This window comes from Plectropomus leopardus, chromosome 10 (assembly GCF_026936395.1).
Source record: "Plectropomus leopardus strain MGB_pleo_1.0 chromosome 10, ASM2693639v1, whole genome shotgun sequence".
NCBI classification, from domain to species: Eukaryota; Metazoa; Chordata; class Actinopteri; order Perciformes; family Serranidae; genus Plectropomus; species Plectropomus leopardus.
In genome coordinates this window covers 24,996,973-25,015,666 of record NC_142185.1, presented here as the reverse complement: position 1 = coordinate 25,015,666, position 18,694 = coordinate 24,996,973, and the positions used below count along the sequence as shown (strand labels likewise).

The 18,694-nt window shown below is 39.7% G+C and overlaps 1 protein-coding gene across 1 annotated transcript in view; it reads left to right on the top strand.

The window, feature by feature from the left end:
• nck2a (NCK adaptor protein 2a) overlaps nt 1–18,694 on the top strand; it is a 49,543-nt gene that overhangs the window by 18,442 nt on the left and 12,407 nt on the right. Inside the window, exon 2 of the mRNA XM_042494816.2 lies at nt 16,631–16,872. Within this exon, the coding sequence (XP_042350750.1) occupies nt 16,647–16,872 (226 nt within the window). The 5' untranslated portion in view covers nt 16,631–16,646. The remainder of the gene's footprint in view (nt 1–16,630; nt 16,873–18,694) is intronic.

The following is an 18,694-nucleotide window of genomic DNA, read 5'->3' as shown; positions in this document are numbered from 1 at the left end:
CAGGTGACTATAAACTAACGAAAACATAGTTCTGACTATTATATTCCATTTCTGCCAATAGATCCCCCTAAATCCTACACACTGCACCTTTAAGTCACTTAATGCAACTTTCGTTATTAGCCCTCATTACACAGAAATCGCTCTTTATGGCTGCTACTAATTCTTTTTTTTGTGTCGCCTTTGCATTTTGACGCAGAGCCAAACAATGGTGGCATCATGCCGCTCCAGTGTGGGATTTTAGATAGCATGCTGACATTGTGGAAAAAAAGACATTTAACACAATAACATCAGCCTCTAGTGTGACATATATGACACATGTCGGCAGCCCTTTCTAAACAACAACGGCATAACATGGCAATAACAAGAATTTACCTTCTCCTGTGGCGGATCTCATTCTCTGCTTGGAGGGTAAAGAGCTCCCAGATAAAATTGTTTTCCCAATTGGCAGACCTTTATGGCGGTTGTATGTCTTCTTTGAGTTAGTTGCTAACTGCTACCAGCTGCTTTTTAAACCTCCTGCGGTGGGTTGCACGCAAAACACATCATTTAAACGTCACCCATCCTGCCCATTCTCCCATCCTGCTGACTCTTCCTTTTACACAGACATTGTTTTGGGGCTGTTACTACCTCCTGTTGCGGATTAAAGGCCAGGCAGCTCTGTCCCCTGATTCCACGATAGTACCTTTTGCACAGAATGGTGAGACATTCCTGGCCTGCACAGGCAGTGTAAAAGGAGCTAATGGTTTGAGACTTTGGACTTTTTGTCTGACTGTTTTTATGTAAGCCCTTCATAGGTATGAGTAAAAACTGAACCGAGAAAAAGAATAAAATGAATGACTGCCCTTCGAGTCAGGATTAAGACGTGCAACTGTTGCATATCTGGACCCCTTGGTAGGAAATGATTTACACGATTCAGTTTGTATAATCCACTTTAAGCATTTTTTCTTGCTTGTGACACAGACTATTGAATTAATCATTGTGACTATCCACTGACTCTAAATCATCTGATTCTCTGTTTGAGTGATGGCAGTTAGAGGTGTTCAACAGGTCTGCATTGCTCTGCACCAGTCTTTCTGCATTGCTCATGCTACATCAGTCTGCTCTCTCTTGGGAGCCTCACCTGATCAAAGAGAATAATTCAGGTCCATAGCCAAGGGAGGAGTAGAGAGAGGACCGATGGAGCAGAAGGTACAAAGAAAAGGTAAAGCTCAAGCTGGTATAGAGTCAACAGTGGTTTGTGTTATACAGAGAAGAAGAAAGGGGGTAAGAGAGTTTCAGAGGACTATTCCTGTAACTGAGTTGCTGCATGAGCTAACCTCATTTTGCAACATATTCTTTCGCAACTTATCCCAAGAGCAGGTAGTTTTAAAATGAAGTTGGCAGCAAGTATTTCCTCATACAGTGCAGGGTCATCAGTGGTGATGCTGCCTGCATACTCATCACAAATGAAGCATTAACTCAAATATGCAAATTGTGCACACAACACAATTGCACACCGTAGACAGCTTGTTTAGTTTCCCTCCCAAGTTACCTCATTAAGAGAAAATATCTCCTTCTGGCATTTATTGCTTGCAGGGATCCTCACAGATGCATAGTGATGTATATGATAACCTTCATGGGAGTGTGGAGTTAGATGTTTGAGAGAACCCCCCCTTAGTCTGTTCCTTAAGGAAAGTTTTTTTTTCTGCACTAATGCTTTGTTTTTCCTATTTCAGTCCTCTTTTTAATCCATGAATATTCCAAAAAAGGACCCAAACTGAGGTCTGTGGATTATCCAAAGTAATTGGGGCATCGTTTCTGGAAAGAGACATCGCTGTTGAGTTTTTTTAGGGTAATTTTTCGCTGCTGTGAGCACCACAAACTACATTTTACTCCATTACCTCCACTGTGTTGTGGTGGTGGCAGATATTTTAAAACATGAACAAGTTGAACCCAAACTTTATGAGTGGATGGGTTTCACAAGGCGTAGTTGGGGAAATATGTTTTTTATGGTTTTAGTGAACTGACCCTTAAATATAATTAGGGTGACTTTGTTTTTACGGTTTATGCACTGTCTGTGTATTTACTTTCCACGAAAAATGCAGGATCCATCAGTTTGGAAAGGAGCTGTCAGGGCTGTATAGAGAGAGAGAGAGAGTAATGGGAGGCTTGTAGGACTACAAGACAATTTATAAGTAAAAACACACACCGATGCTGCCGGTTCTGCATCTGTTGATGAGAGTTGTAAACAAAGCACCATTTCATGAACACAAGCAAACAGCATTAACTGGCTCACAGTGAAACCCTTGTGTTTTTGTGTGTTGAAGAATGTGATTGTAGTAGCCTAGATTGCTTCCTTGCAGAGTGAAATGACAAGAAGTTATGTACTCCTTCATTGAAGCGTTGCACCCCTTTTTCAAACTCCGATTTGACAGGCGCACTCTTTACGAAAGCACAGGGTTAATGGTGTATTCTGCAGTGGATTGGAGGCTAAGTGTTTGCAGGAGAGGAAGCTGTAGGTAACAGGGAAATACTCATCAGATATTTTCAGCGTAACATATAGGAGTGTAAGAAGTATCTTATCATTGACTTCCTTTGTTAATAGCAAAATAGTTCTGCAAACGTTTTCCACTGATATTTTGGGTTGCATAATAAGAAACCACATTCTTTATCTTTATTTCCTTATAATGAGGCAACATCCTGTTGAGTTGAAGGTGAAGTGATTTAATAGTGTTCCTCTATTTTTGCAGTGTTTGTGAGTTTGTTACATGAGAGTGCAGAAACACTTTACTCTCTGATTTGGTCAGACATGGTGGCATTTGATGGATTGGCAACGTGAATGGAGTACAAATCTTAAGAAAGGTGCAAGAAAACAGTTTATGTACAAGAAAAGACAAAGACAATCTGCACCCTTATAGGTCTCAAACTGACTAAACAGGAAATGTTTCGACCCAGCCAAGGTGATGCTGTGGTTAGGGTTCAGAGTTCCCATATAGCACGTGCCACCAGGTGTGAAAATCTTTTTTCATCACTATTGAGATGGTATGCCACGGTGACTTAACCAATAGGATACATTGCTACCATTTCAAATCCCTTTTTTCCTGCTTAAATGGCTCCTTAATGTTATGAAAAAACAAGCATGTGCATTTGAGAAGTTTGGCTTCTTTTGTTGGGAAGAAAACTATTTTTCTTCCATTCCTGTATTGAACATAGACTCTTTAAATGGGGGGAAAAAAAATCATAGCAGTGGTTTAACAGGATAATGATATCTGCTCAGAAATTTTTACACAACACATGCAGTGTACTCCCAAGTCTTATTTACCAAGTGATATTGCTTGGTGCCTCCCCTTTCTGCCAGGGAAATGAACTAAAAGTGAAACTTTTCTATGCTCTCTCCAAAGCCAGACTCCATAGATAAAAACAGTAATTTTACCTTGCTGAACACAGGAGCTGGTGGTCTATTGCTGCCCCGATCAGTAGTTTCTTACTATTGTGTGACTTTGCTGGCTCTGAAATAGCCCTTAGACACATTATAGTCACATAATAATACTAACAAACAAACTATGAATCAAGGCAGTGGTAGACGAGCAGCTCCCGTGTTCAGTGAGGTAAAGTCACTTTTTGTCAATGGACCCTGGCTTTGAAGAGAGCATGGGTTAAGTTTCACTCTCAGTTCAGTCCTGTAGGAAAGGGTTGTCTTTCTGGGAACTACTGAGTATACGATGGATAAATGAGACTTGGATTACAGTGCATAAATTGTGTGAGAGTTTGTAAACAAATGTTTTGTAATAATTGTGCTGTTTTTGATCCGGGATCCCGATAACTTCAACACATCAAGAATTTTTCCCAATTTTTGGATTCTTTTGTTTACTGAATGCATATGAGAAAAACAAAGTTGTCACTGTAAATTTAATGTAACAGGGTGAATAATTGATACACCAATTGTCATTTTGGGGGCTGAGTCTTCCTTAGATAAAATAAGAAATTCTTCTCAAATGGATGTGCTTAATTTAGTCTTAACATGAAAAGGAGCCAGACATTAACTTTAATGTGATAAAATACAGTGTAATACCTAGCCCCTCTTAAACCAGCATTTGTGGTGTAGCAGAGGGAGCAACATGGTTCTCACAGAGAACATGCATAATTACCACATTGTTTGTTTATATTGTGACTTATTATCTGCTCCTAATTTCATGTGACCACTTCAGAATCCCATCTTCTTTTGGAGAAACAAAGAAAATGAGGAAGAAATTATGTTGACATTAATTAACTCATTTCCATATTAAAAATCCATGATTACTGTCAGATTCATCAAGAAGTGTTTTGGACAGCTGTAGAGATGCACCCGGTTGGTCACGATATTTCTGTATTTCTCTTTATAAAGCTGCTTGCAGATGCAAAATGAGTATAGTCTTGCTCCTCCTCACTTGCCTGACTCTCATGGTTATTCATTCATTCATGAAGAGCGTACAGCATCTTTTTACTCCGGATATAATATCTGATCACTCTGTGCATTCATAGAAAGTGTATCTTCTTCTTACTGCTGAGTGCTCTTGTTACATTGCCTGTGGGTTGCCTAATTGACTTTATTGATTATATGGGGGTTGTAAGAAAAGATGATACAAGGGCTTCTTTTGCTGAGGGCATTTTGTTTTATTTGATTCCACAAGCTGCTCATATTCAACAAAGTAAAGTTTCCGAGCCAATAAGACACTGCAGTTTGTTGCCTCCAGTCCCAAAATGCTCGATATGGAACAGAGCATCTCTTGTTCTCTGCGCAGCCTGTAGCACTTTTTTTTTGGAAGGTCTTGTTGAATTCACCCCCGCTTCAGGTGAGCGTTCAGGAAAACTACCAGCTTACTGTCACGTCTCTGTCCATATTTTGACAGGACACAGATTTGCGAAGCTTGGCGAGAGAGAAAACATTAAGTTTAGTCAGTTGAATCTGAACACACACAAAGAGAAGGTCCTGTGCTTTATGATGACAGGATAGAAAAATAAATACATATTTACAGACTGTAGCACAGTTGATTTGAAAAGTAAAGTGTAGCTTTTAGCCACTGCTTCGTCTTTGTTGTTTGACCTGGAAGTGACCCGTTTTTCGCACACATACTTTATTTCTCTCTGAACTCCTCCTTTCTCTGTGTGTGTGTGTGTGTGTGTCTCAGACACAAACACAGCATCACCCCGGGTTTTTCTTTTTTTTCCTCCAGTCGAGGGAAACAAGCAGCGTTGTACATCAAAGCTGTGTTCACTACATTTGCCCCGCTGTGCTTTACAGTGCTTGCCTTTTGTTGTTGTGCCAGGAGACATGGATACCAGACTGTCACATACAGAGTTAAAAATAGAGTCCTTCCCTCTTTACTCATGAACCAATGCTTAAAAAAGGGATGAAAAGGGCAAGAGGAAAAGTATGTTAATAGATGATGCCTTGCAGCAGAGAGAGGTTGTATAGAGAGGATTGTGTTTATAGACCTTACAGAGTACAAGCTGCCCAAAGAGACGTCTCATCGTGTGTTTAGAGTGCAGGGAGGTGTGCAGAGCGAACAAGCACCGTACTGTTGTGGAACGAGGTAAAGTGGCCATCAAGGAGTAGAGAAAACAACCAACAAGTTTCAAGTCAGCTATATATGGCTGTGCAGAAGGAGAGGAATATAGAAAGAGCTGCAGTGCAGTGCAGTAGAGATTCAGCGTTGTTTATCATCTTTCAGTGCAATCATTAAGATGGAATAATAATATCAAATTAACATGATGCACTACTCTGTGCCTGAACGAAGCAGATACTAATTAAAACAGCAACTCACATAATGTGATCTCTGACAGATTACGGAGTGGAGGTTGATGCTTCGTTAGAAAAAAAACATCAATACCTACCATCTGCCTGCACAGATAATGTGTGATGCAGGGATTAAATAACAGTGGTGATGCACAGTCATATCCCACTGTAGTGCTGCTATTAGAATAGGCTGTTAAATGCATATTACTGTTTAATTTTAACATGCAGTTAGGGTTGCAAGGGTATGAAATTTTTACACAATTATTATCTGTCATTAAAATGAGCCTTAAAGCAATGGAAACAGACAGGGGTTGTCAATTTTTGTTTGTTTGGACAAACCTTGTTTCTCATGAAACTTGATAAATACTTTAAAATATGTTTTTCTAATCACACTAATGTGGTTGTAGAGCTGCAGTGATTGATCGGTTATTCAATTGTCCATCAACCGTAACATTAATTGCCAACTAAATTGACAATCAATTAATTGTTTATAGAAATTTAAAAACACAAGTCAAAATTCTCTGACTCCAGCGTCTTAAATGTGCATATTTCTCTGTCTCTTTTCTCCGGGTTGTGTAAAAAACAAGACATTTGAGGACATCATTTTGGGCTTTTGGAAACACTGATTAACATTTTTCAACATTTTCTGACATGTTATAGACCAAACAACTAATCTATTAATTGAGAAAAAATGTCACATTAATCGACAATGAAAATAATAGTTGGAGCCTTATACAGTTGATTTCAATACCATAGATGACAAAATGTGCATGGTATAACAGTCACTTAAATACCACAAAATACGTTGGTAACACTTTTTAAAAAATGATATCCATTATTATGGGTCAGTTTTCGGGACACCCCTGTCGATGTTGTTCCCTCTTTTATTTGTTGGCTTTAATAGTGGAAAGAAAACCTTTGTGGAACCACCACCTTGTCGGTGCAGAGCCTACATATATCTTTTTTGGAGAATGAAAGTTGATCCTTTGTAAAGAAATATCGAAAATCGAAGAGTGAAGGGATAAAGTCAGATTCTTTTGGGAACGCCCCTGTCAGAGAAAATGGGACCACCCAGTGACTGTTGTCATGGAGACTCACTCAACAATGTTGGCTTTCCTCAGGAGAGGAGGGCTGAAGCAATGACCGAAAATGAAAGTGACATGTGAAAAATTGCTTGTAAAGAGCAGTTGGGGGAAGGAAGGGCCGGTTAAAGAAAGACGGAAATTCCACGTTTCTGTCATCATCCATTTAGGCAGGTTAAGATTTAGGGCATTTGTCTCTGGAAGTGTGTCAAAGTGCAACATAGCAACAACTAGTAAAACTGCTACCTGATCTGTCTAGATTCTTTTATATATTTGTATTAAATGGGGAAAAACACATACAGTACAATAGGGCTGCAACTAACAATCATTTTTTCTTTTTGATTTAATTGCTTTTCAATTTTTATTAAATTTTGATGTATTACATGTTAGAAAATAATGGACACCATTTTGGAGCACTGACGTCCTCAAATTGCTTGTTTTGTTAGAAAAACGATCCAACCCCCCAAATTATTCAATTTAGTATCACAAAGAAAAGCTACAGATCCTCACTATTCAGACGTTGGAGGAGAGGTGTGTTGTGAGAAATGACTTGAACACTTTGTCTATTATCATTTTTTTTTTTCAAAAGCAAGCACAAGTTTGGGTTGGCTGCTTAACACTAAAGCCTTGTAGTGTCCAAGATTTTTTGCCAATACAGACTTGTGGCACCAAATGCCACTTTTTCCCCCAGTGCTTTTCAAAATACAAACATGTTTTTCTACAAAAGAGAAGCCAGAGTTTTCAACTGTAAAATGTTATTCAAATACAAGCAGCTGTACTAATAATTCACTAAAATAAATTATATTTACGTGATCACAGAATAAGAAAACAAGATTTAAATCTGACCAGGCATTTAATGCAAGCTTTCAGAACTTTACAGATTTAGATTTTGAGTGAGATGGTCACATTTCTGTCTTTAAAGACCTTAAAAGTATTAGTGTCCCAACCCACCACTTTTATAACATAGCAATTCTAGAAAATAGATAACTGTAATAATTTTAGTGATCAGTATACTTACTAATACCCACATTGTAAGCTTAAATTATGTGTAAACATGCTGGATATTGTTTGGTGCTTTAAAGTAGTGCTATTCTTTCGTGAAGTCAGTGCCATCTGTGTGCTGAGCGTCGGGATCCGGCTCAGCTCATGAGACTCATGAGAACAATCAGGTGTTTTTGTGCCAGAGAAGCAAGAATTTAACTGAGGCGAAAATATAACTTTGACTAAACGCTCTCTGTTTTTAGATGACTGTGTGAAACTTAAATGTGAAAGCGGATACAACACCAGTTTAATTTGCACAGCATAATAACTCGTGTGCACAACATAATTCGCATTTAGTAATTTCAGGTTAAAGTAGGGCTGCGTAATGAATTGACTATTAATCGTGATCACTGGTTTCCTACAGTTAAATGAACATACAGATTGTGATGTTGACATCTGAAATGTACGCTCCACTCTTATAAAACTCTGCTGCATATCAAAGCACATGTTTACTAAACTTAAGCCACGGAAACTGTGGTGCTGCTGTGTTTCGCACCCTGCAGCGGCAGCCTGTGGATGACTTTCTTGAATCTTGCGGCTGCAATCCAGGGTAGAGTTATATACAACAGGGAGCAGACAGGCAAAACGAAAATTAAATGTCTGGCACAGATGGTGAGGATCTAGTCCCTTAAAACAGATCATCATCTGTTGTTTGGAAGTGTTTTGGATTTAGGGCAAGTGATGTTAAGAGAAAACAAAGAATGCTCGAGACTTTGTGCCGAAATGAAACACAACTAACTTGTTCAACCACTTGAAAAAACACCACAAACTGCGGTGCAACGAAGGCAATCTTTTTACCCCGAGATCCAATTAACACTGCAGATTGTACTCTGCTTTTAGGAGATTTACTGAATTCAGTTGGACAAGAACCTTATTTTAAGTCTTATGGGAGTCTTCAAAAGATTTCTTGATTAGCAGGAATGTAGCACAGCATGAAGTTAAAGTAGTGCTTTGTTGATCTAAATTTGGGTAAACAGTTTTTAGAAATGTATTTATATTTTGTATTTAGGAATGAGGACCAGTCTTATTTTAATGCACATATTTAGACATTAGCAGCAATGTAACACAGCATGGAAGTGAAAGCACTGCTCTGTTTCTTCAAATGTAAATGTGCAATAAAAATATTTTGTCAGTTTTTGGCAATATAGCTCCTTAACCACTGTACAAAAAACACCAACTAACATCTGGCTTTTTTTTTTTTTAAATGGAAAATGTTATAATCAACGACTCTTGTATTTATTGGCTCCAGCTCTGATCGGCTTCTGTCAGCATTGGTGGAAATACAACCCTGAGTGGATGTGATAATTTCTTTGTCGGAGCAATGCAATAATCAACTGCCACAAAATACCATTGTTCTCCACCCAAGAGTGGCCTTCATATTGTTTGAAATGTAGTCAGCACCAATGAAGTGAGACTGAATAAGTAAGAGATGTGAAGTAACATTTTCAAAAGCCTTCATGCTGCTTTCTTTGTTTACAAACCTGTTCTCCAGCCCATCTGTGGCGGCGAAAGTAGCACACCAGTACAAAAAAACATGCAGAAAGCCAAATTTGTCTTTTGCAGAGGTCTGGTCTAAAGACAATGGGAAATAAATCTCTCTCCTGTTTCAGCAGGGTTTACCATGTTTAAAAAACGCAGGTAAGCATACTCATATAAATATCTGTAAATATCTGATGATCAGATTTCTTTAATCGATACGGAACTGGACTTCTTATGTATTTCATTTCCTTTTCGAGGTTGTGTTTGCTCTCTGGTTCAGATTGTGCTTCTTACCACGTTTTTGGAATAGTTGATAAAGAAGCCTCTTGTGTTTGCAGTCATGCTGTGGTGGAGATAGCAACCCCGGCTCGATCTGTGTGGTCTGCCTTCTTTTCAGACCTATTTTGAACTGACAGCGAGAAACCCTGTAGTATTTGAGGTGGTTTTTGGGCTTTTTTTATGACGCCCACTTATATGACACCCATTTACTCCCCTGGAGCTGAAGAAGAGCAACCACCAACCTCATCACAGAGAAAGCTTATGTCATATACCACACCCTCAGTTTAGGGCCTGTGATAGTGTGACGGAGGCAGCAGATGTACCATATGTGTGTGAGTGACAGATTGAGAGTGTGTTGCGGTGAGTTTTTCACAGTATAGATGCCACTCCATGTTTTTTGGCTTTGTTTATTACAAGGATCATTTAGCGGCAGCAGCCGAACATGTTGAAAACATCGTTAACATTGACTGCATGTGAGAAGCATATAATTATGCACTGTTTTCTTGTTGATGGAGACAAATCAATGAAGAAGACAATTAGTCCTCTTTAAATCACAAAGATGTGTCCACAGTGGCTGCAACAGAGTGAGCCTGGCTTCCTCGTGTTTCAGGCTGTTCAGTCCACTCCAAATGCTTCAGACTGATTGCCAGTAGGGAGTAAAGCAGTCCTCCTTCCTGTGAGAAGCAACTGCTGCAAACAGCCTGAAGTGGAAGGGGGGAGGTGGTGGAAATGTCCCCCCATTGGCTGAATTGTGTCCGTCTTTGACCTGAATGCCAAACACAGAAAGCTCTGCCAGACGTTTTTTTTTCTTTAAACATCCCCTCTTTTTTATAATCCTCTTTTACTTTCCCTCTCTCTTTGTGTGGTGTTGAAAGAGCCTGTGAGCGTTCCCCCCTCAGTGAAGGGTGTTGTGAAGTGCTGGTGAAGCCCAGCTCAGCAGTCTGTCGCTCATCTTTCCTCTTTTAACTCTCTCAGCAGAGGAATGGGGGGTCACGAGGAGCATGAGCTCTCAGGCTTTTCTCTTTTTTTAAACCCTGTTGGCCTCAAATCTGTTTGTTTTCCTTTGCGTGTGTTTGTGTGCTCTCCCACAGGAAAAGCGTTTTCTTGTTGAACCACCTGTTTGTTAACTGTATCAAGGAAACTGAGTTAGTGGCTCTGATTAAATGAGGAATGTCATAAAATGCTCTCATTAGTGGATCCAGTTTTCACCCACAGTTAAGTGAAGCACATATGGTATAATAAGAGACTTTCGGTTTGATTTCTGTCGCTTGTGGATTTCATTGGCATGGCATGTTGCCTGGCATCAGAATGAGAAATGGTATAGCTGCCACTTTGACATATATGATTATCCATAGAGGAGGATGGTCTTGATTTGGAGTGGCGTTCACATTGCTGCCTAATGAGCAAGGTTGTCAAGGAGACAGAGAAATCTGATTATGGGCGTAGGGAGGCAAAGTACCCATGCTAGGATGGGGGAATATCATGTGTTATTCTGCCAATTTACATTAAGTCACAAGTGGAGAGGAATTACATTAAACTAGAATGATTGTGGAAGCCTTTATTGTGCTTTGTGATCACTTAATAGGGTGATTTCACACCAAACCTGTTTGGTTTAACTAACTCCAGTAAGTTCGCCTGTTTTGTTGGCTTCATTATGCTGGTATAAACAATAGTACTAGGATCTAAGGTCTTGTACCCTTTTTCCATCATCACTTTTGACCGTGCAGAATCAAGTCATGCTGCGCTGATTAATCTTTCCATTATCAGTTAAGACACGCCAAGCAGGTAGTGGTGAGGTCTTGCCAACGGCAGCTGACCCTGACTGCAGCCAACCTCCGATGACCCCCCTTCTCCTCCTGAGACCAGCATGTGTGTTGGTAAACTCGAGAAAAAGGCAATGTAAAGTCTTTGTGTGTTCAGTTTTTAATACTTTAGTGGCTTCTAACTGAATCTCTGGTTTGGAGTTTGGTTTCTCTCCTGCCTCTCTGTTTTTGCTTTGGATATTTGCTACAAATCCCTGACATGCTTGGCTGATGTGCTGAAGTTATTTTTATAAAGTTACCAATTGTGGCTTTAAGTTCAGCATGGCTTGCTGTTAGTCATCAGAATTGTCTCAATATGGGGTATGAATGTAGCATTGATGATAAAGGATGACGTCATCAAAACCAGCCACTAAATAATCTACCTGTCAGATGACTTCATATGCTGTATGACATCATGTTTGCAGCTTTCATTCATTTATTAAAAGCCAGTGTGATCACAAACCAGATCAGATCTAAAGAGGCAAAAATGCTTTTTTTTCTAACTTGGTCTGGAACAAATGAATTGAACTGCAGGTGTGAAAGTGACCTTATACTGGAGGAATCTTTTAAATCACAAAAAGACCCCAAAACACAACAATAAAACCAAAGCCAGGACTGAATGCCACTGACAATTCTGCTCTGCATTGTATTTCAATGTAGTGACAGTTAAATAACACGGCACATTTTCTCAACAGACATCATCAGGTTTGCTCATCCATCCATCCTCACCAGGAGGAATAAATGCAATAAAGGGGAAGGAAAGTAATAGCCTGGTCTAATCCAGCAGCTGTAGCCTGAGGCGGATAGAGGCTGCAGCACGTTCACATACCTCCTGTCTCCTGGAAGAGTTGACGTCACCGTCCCTCTTCTTGTCATAAATCTGCCCTTCCACTTTTATTTTCGGTGCTCTCCAAAGAATCACAGCTGCTTTGTTTCTTGTCTTGTCCTGCATGTTGAACTGACCCTACCACCATCTTCACTCTGCTGCCTTAGTTGCTGCAGTAAAAGTTGCCACAAAATAGAAAGTTAAGAAACTTACAGTGAACTTGACATAAACTCTCTCTGTGGTGGCGTTGCACAACTCCCTCCTCCCCGGCCTCCTCTGCTGTCCCTGTCCCGGCCTGTAAAGAAATCCAGTTTGACAGCTTTAGTGACGGCAAGCAGAGGCATATTCACAAGTGCAGCGTTGTGCTATGCAAGCTATTGCACTTGAATTTTTTACCGCTTGTCATAGATATAGAAAGCAGTTATTAGACACTCTCATGCAGTGACACACAACCCTGCTTTTGGTTGTGACTGTAACTGTAAGAATGTATTCAGTGATGGCTGCGCTGTCTCTGTGGTTGTGGCCTAATTGAAGTGGGATTGAATATCTTGGGTTGAAAAAACAGGCAGCGCTTCAGAGTGCTCCCATTTGCATTTCATAAAATGTAGCCTACACAGAAGATATCAATCTTTCCACCAGTAATGGAATCTTTTTATATGGTCTAATTTGTGCAGCTACACTTCTCATGAGTCATTATTCTCTTCTGTGGTTATGCTTTATCTGTGCTCTGCCCTCTCATTAAAGAATAAAATGGAAATGACAACATGAGTAAGGGAATATACAATCCCCATGCATCGTAAATGTGTTTTTTTTTTATTGTGTCTAGCCTGTGGAAAAATCTCTATTTGTGGGCACATATACAGAATAAGAATAGACTCGCCCACCTGCTTTTTTTTAGACCACCATAAGTATTGCTTTTTTTCATTCAACAATGTTTGCTGCAGAAACTTAATATTTGTTATAAATGTCATTACTAGGGATGCACAATATATATTGGACTGATAGATTATTGGCTGATAATTGGAAATTTATGTTATTTATTATTCTGATAAATAGAGCCTATAATGCAAAGCCAAAGTAGCTACGATGGACTCATCTGATGAAACATCTAGATCTTCAATAAACATGGAGAAAAAAGAAGACGTCTGCTTACTAGAGAGCCAAACCGTTTTAGAGGAAGACAACTTAGTCGTGACGGGGGTCTGATCCCTTTCTTTTGCAGCCATTTCACTGTTTAGATGCAGCGCAGGGAGCCCGTAGCTGGAGCTGCTGCCTTCCTCACGAATAGTCAGTTCAAAATCTGCCCAGTAAGCCTCTAGCTAACACAGCGGCATCCAACATCCAACACTGAGCTGTTAAACGGTCCCAACAAACCACACGAACAACAAAAAGGCTCGACTCTGTTGTTGAACACATTAATAACAGCAACGTTCACCGCATGATCCTAACAGTTAGTCCTTTTACTGTGTGTGTGTGTGTGTTTGCAGGCGGACTGCGGGGCATGTTACTGTTTCATGATAAACAGAGAGGGAGTGCGAGCAGAACAAGGAGGTGATGAGCGGATCGATACACTGCGTGCAGGTCTACAATAAAGAGTATACCCATTTTAAATAGTGAAAAAGAATTGGAAAAGAAAGAAATTGTCAGGTTTGTGTTGATATTGTCGCAGGCCATCAGAAATAAATACACATACATGAATGGGAAACATGTTTTTTTCTACTTTACTTCTTCACTTTAATTTTTTACTTAAATTACTTTACATAAATTATTAATCTTGATTTGACAGATGGTCAAAGCATTTCATTTAAAATCTTATGCAAACAATTTTATATAAGCCATAGTATGTTTGTGAAGTTTTTGATGTATTTTGCAAAAAAAAAGAACATTTGAAGAGTGAGAGCAGTTTTTTCTTTTTATTGAGTTAACAATGGTGTTGCCAGTTAGACTTGGTTAGGCCAGAGCAATGAAATATTAAATCATCCATATTTTCTCACTACATTTGAGCCTTTCTTGGTCACAGGTGTGCATAAACTACATGCTACAAACTTAATTTTACTATAAAAAAAGTGAAATTATCAGTCATCTTATTATGAATTGCTGGTATAGGCTAAAAAACGGCCTCATTGTGCATCCCTTGTCCTAACCTGGCACGTTATTAAACAGCTCTATAAAAGGTATGTGTAACATGTAATTGTGTTGCAGGGGATGTTTAACTGTCAGACTCCTGAAGGGTGTTGCCATAAATCACAGCATCCCACAATAGCTACTGATATCCTCACACGAGATTAGATATGAAATGGACTGTTTTATTTGATCATTCAGGCTGAGCAATTGCAGACGCAAAGGCTTTAAAACATGACTATTCATTCTGTATTTCTAAATTGTCCCTTATCTTCAGAGAAAGCCTCTTTTCATCTGCATCGTTTCTTTATTTATTCCAGTGATCTTGTTTCCAGCTGCAGACAGTTAACTCGGCGGTGAGCTAAATATAAACCGGATTGCTCGGATAGTTCTCATACCATGAGACACCTTTTATCACAGACAAGGTTTTTCACAGAAACTAAAATTGCATCAAACTTTCCCCGTCCCTTCATGCATGTTCCCAAATAGACCATTTTTCCGTATGGCTGTCCTGTGAACAGATTATGTGTAATTCTTCGGCAGCTGAGGTGGTCCAACAAACCCATGTCAAATCACCTCACCTAAGGCCCGGTGAAATAGAGCATGTAATCGCTCACTGTCTGTCTCAAAAACTAATAGGCGAGGCTTTCCGAATGTGTGTTTGTGTGTGTGTGTGTGTGTGTGTGTGTGTGTGTGTGTGTGTGTGAGAGAGAGAGAGAGAGCATGCTGAATGAGCACATAAATTGATTTTGTGTGTTTGTGCTGCTCCTGACCAAAGAAACCTTTTCAGAAGGACTTTTTTTGGCCTGAATGTTGAATTTTAGAGTGACTGTTTCTGTCCTAAAACCTGACGGCCTTATCATGTTTGCAACAGTTGGTTTTTCTTGGTTTTCTTTTGCGCTGTGTGACTCCTGCATTTTTTTTATATTCGTTGCACAAAGGGATGATCATGTGTGCAGCAATGTGAGATTTTGACATAATCTTGATGTGACGATTTATCCGTTTTAGTGCCAGTTTAGGGGCACTGCATATTATCCTGAAGTTTTAACTCATATTTAGGTCTAGGTTATGTAATTTAGCCTTGTGATAGACTGGCGACTTGTCTAATGCTCAGTGTGAGCTGGGATAAGCGGTTTAAAAATTGTGTGCACGGATGGCTATGGATTAATTTGTAATGACTTGTCACTTGTCACAGCAAAACTGAGCCTTGCACACACACCTTGAAATTACCCTGCACATTAGAAATAAGACTGATGGGCTCATAATTTTCTACAGTTAAAAGAGAAAACGACATTGATCCTTCTTTTTGGCCCTTTACACCATGCCGCTGTTATTGCCTAGAATCTCAGTCACCTTTCCACCCACATCAAACCACATGCTAAGAGCCTGGCTGTCAAATCCTGCTTCTTCCAACAGAGTTTATTTCTAAAATTAGGCATTTCCCGTCACCCTCTGATTTTAAGAGTTGTTTATGCACTAATATAATCCAGGATGGACCAGTGTAACTTCCACTCAGTAACTCATTCACACACAGTGTTTCTTAATGAATTAATCATTAATTCATTCAAGTACCTAATAGCAACATACCTGCCCCCTAGTGGATATTATGAGGATGTGACAATGTTTAAAAGGCTCTTTGTGTATTAGGATCAGTAACTTGTATTTATGCCTCTGCACAAGTAATAGCAGAGGTTTGAGGCATTATGTTTTTGGGTCGTCCGTACATCTGTACATCTCATTGTTATGATCACAATATTTGAAGGACCCCTTGAGGAAATTTATGCGAATTTGGCACAAACGTTCAAGTAGACTCAAGGATGAATTGATTAGATTTTGGTGGTCAAAGGTCAAGGTCACAGTGATCTTGCATTCATCTCATGCTTGTGAAAGCGATATCTCAACAACAGCTAAAGGTTATTTTTTCAAATCTGGCTCAATCTTTCACTTGGATTTAACAATTAATGGATTAGATTTTGGTGTTGGTCTGGAGTCAAGGTCACGTTGGAGTTGCATCTGTCTCATACTCGTGAATGGGATATCTTAAGAACATGTTGAGGGAATTTCTTTAAATTTGGCACAAATGAAGGTGAAGGTACACTGTGAGGAGGTCGTACTAGTTTAATCTTTACCTTGTGATAAGTTGTTCCATTGCTAATAATCACTCTAAAGCTGCTGTATACTTTTATGTGGCGGTTTGTAAAGTATGTAACTTCTTGGCTCACCCCAGTTCTCCTCGTCTCTACAGGAGGACTCCATGAAAGATGACAGAGGAGGTGATTGTTGTAGCCAAGTGGGACTACACGGCCCAGCAGGACCAGGAACTTGACATCCGTAAAAACGAGCGTCTCTTCCTCCTGGACGACTCAAAGACTTGGTGGCGTGTCCGCAACACTGCCAACCAAACAGGGTATGTGCCATCGAACTATGTGGAGCGCAAAAACAGCCTGAAGAAAGGCTCACTGGTGAAGAACATCAAAGACACACTGGGTAAGACGAATTTTGATTTTCACTCTGCTTAGAGGTTAAAAGGTCCCCTGTGTGTTTGAGTTTACTGTCAGTAGTAGGGGTGTAACCGTAATTCTGAACAGACAGACAGAAATGCAAAAGACGGACAAAATCCTTTTGCTGTTTACTAAAAGCATACTGCCCAATGCCAATTTCATCATTAAAATAAAATATTTCTATAGTAAGATGTTAAAGTCCTCTGTTGTACACTGTATGAACACCGAATAAACACTCCCAAAAGGCAACAGGTCACAACAGGCCATTAAATTGATAATCATCTGTTATGTTTTTCAGTTTAGAAGACAAAAATACATAAATTAATAAAAAATAAAACTTGTACATTAGAAGAGGTGTTACAAATAGTTCTACCTTGGCTATATTTAAGCATTCACAGTTCCCAAACATTTATCATCCGCGGGATCGGCACATCTGGGTGATTCTGTTAAATGTGCTTTAGTTCGGTGGACGTGTTTCATTTATATATCCTACAACAGTCAGATACACCTTCCTCGTCTTATACATAAGTCTCTTTCAGTAAATGTAGCTGACTGAGGACCTGCAGGCGGGTCTTCCAGCTCCAGCATTTTGTTTGTGCTCACCAAAGTTGGGGGACTTAAATTACAAGACTTGACTCATGTCACAAATTTTAAGACTTGGAGACTTGAATTAATTAAAAATGATAAAAGATTCAACTTGACTCTGACTTGGTATTAATGACTTGAGACTTGACTTAGACTTTAGACAGATGACTTGAAGAACATGGCTTTTTTAAATCTATTATTTGCATTTTTTTGGTTAATGAAAAGTTTTGTTCTTGGCACATGATTGGGTGATTGCTAGTGCAATGCACGTAAACTGGGAAACCAACTCGGACACGGCAGACCAAAGGCCAATGCGCAAAGCAGCTGTCATGGAGGGGGCTAGTCCAAAAATAATAAAAATTGGGTTTAAGGATTATGATGTCAGTGACGGTAGTATATAGAGAACAGCACCATGCAGCACAAAAATCAAAGACATCACCACAACAACATCCAACCTTCTCCATCACCATAAAACCCACAAAGAAAGGTGCGTGTGTGACTGACGCCAATCAGCTTGTTCGGCCAATTTCAGAACATGTTGCCAGCGTCGTAAAGTTAAAAGTTTGAAGGCGGAAACGTTCACGCTTGTGAACTTGGTTCCACATCGCCCGCCTCAATCTAAACACGTGTATACCGCGTGTGGCTGCTTGCAGTGGACGGTGACCCTTGCACCACAACATTTCGGGTACATGTACTACACGAACCACTACAGCCTCTGCTCTTCCTGGTCGAGGAGATGTGGTCGTAAACAGCAGTAAGATTGTGTGCATGCATGTGTGAATCTTCTCAGAAGTAAAATGATTCCCTCACTGTGTCTCTGCAGGGAGCTGTCACTGTGCACTCCAGGGATCCTGTTGAGTTGGCCATTGCTCTTAGCTGTCAGCACACTGTCTCATTGCCCAGTCATGACTTGAATACATTAGACTGTGTATGTAGTCATAGCTGCCAATTTACGAGAGGGGCTCTCAGTGCATATAGTATGAATGTATATAGTTTGAAGATTATTTTAACTTTTATGGAATTAGGCAGGAAATGTTAAAGAGGCTATTATAAGATACTAAAACAATAAAGGGGCCTTTCACTTAATAGCCAGCTTAAAAATATTTAGGATCAAAGGAAATTTTAGAAAGAAATTACATAGAAGAGAAGGATGTCATATGCACCCAGTGACATTTGTAAAGGTCTCCTCTTCACGTTGCAGCAAACCTGACTTTGTGTCCAAG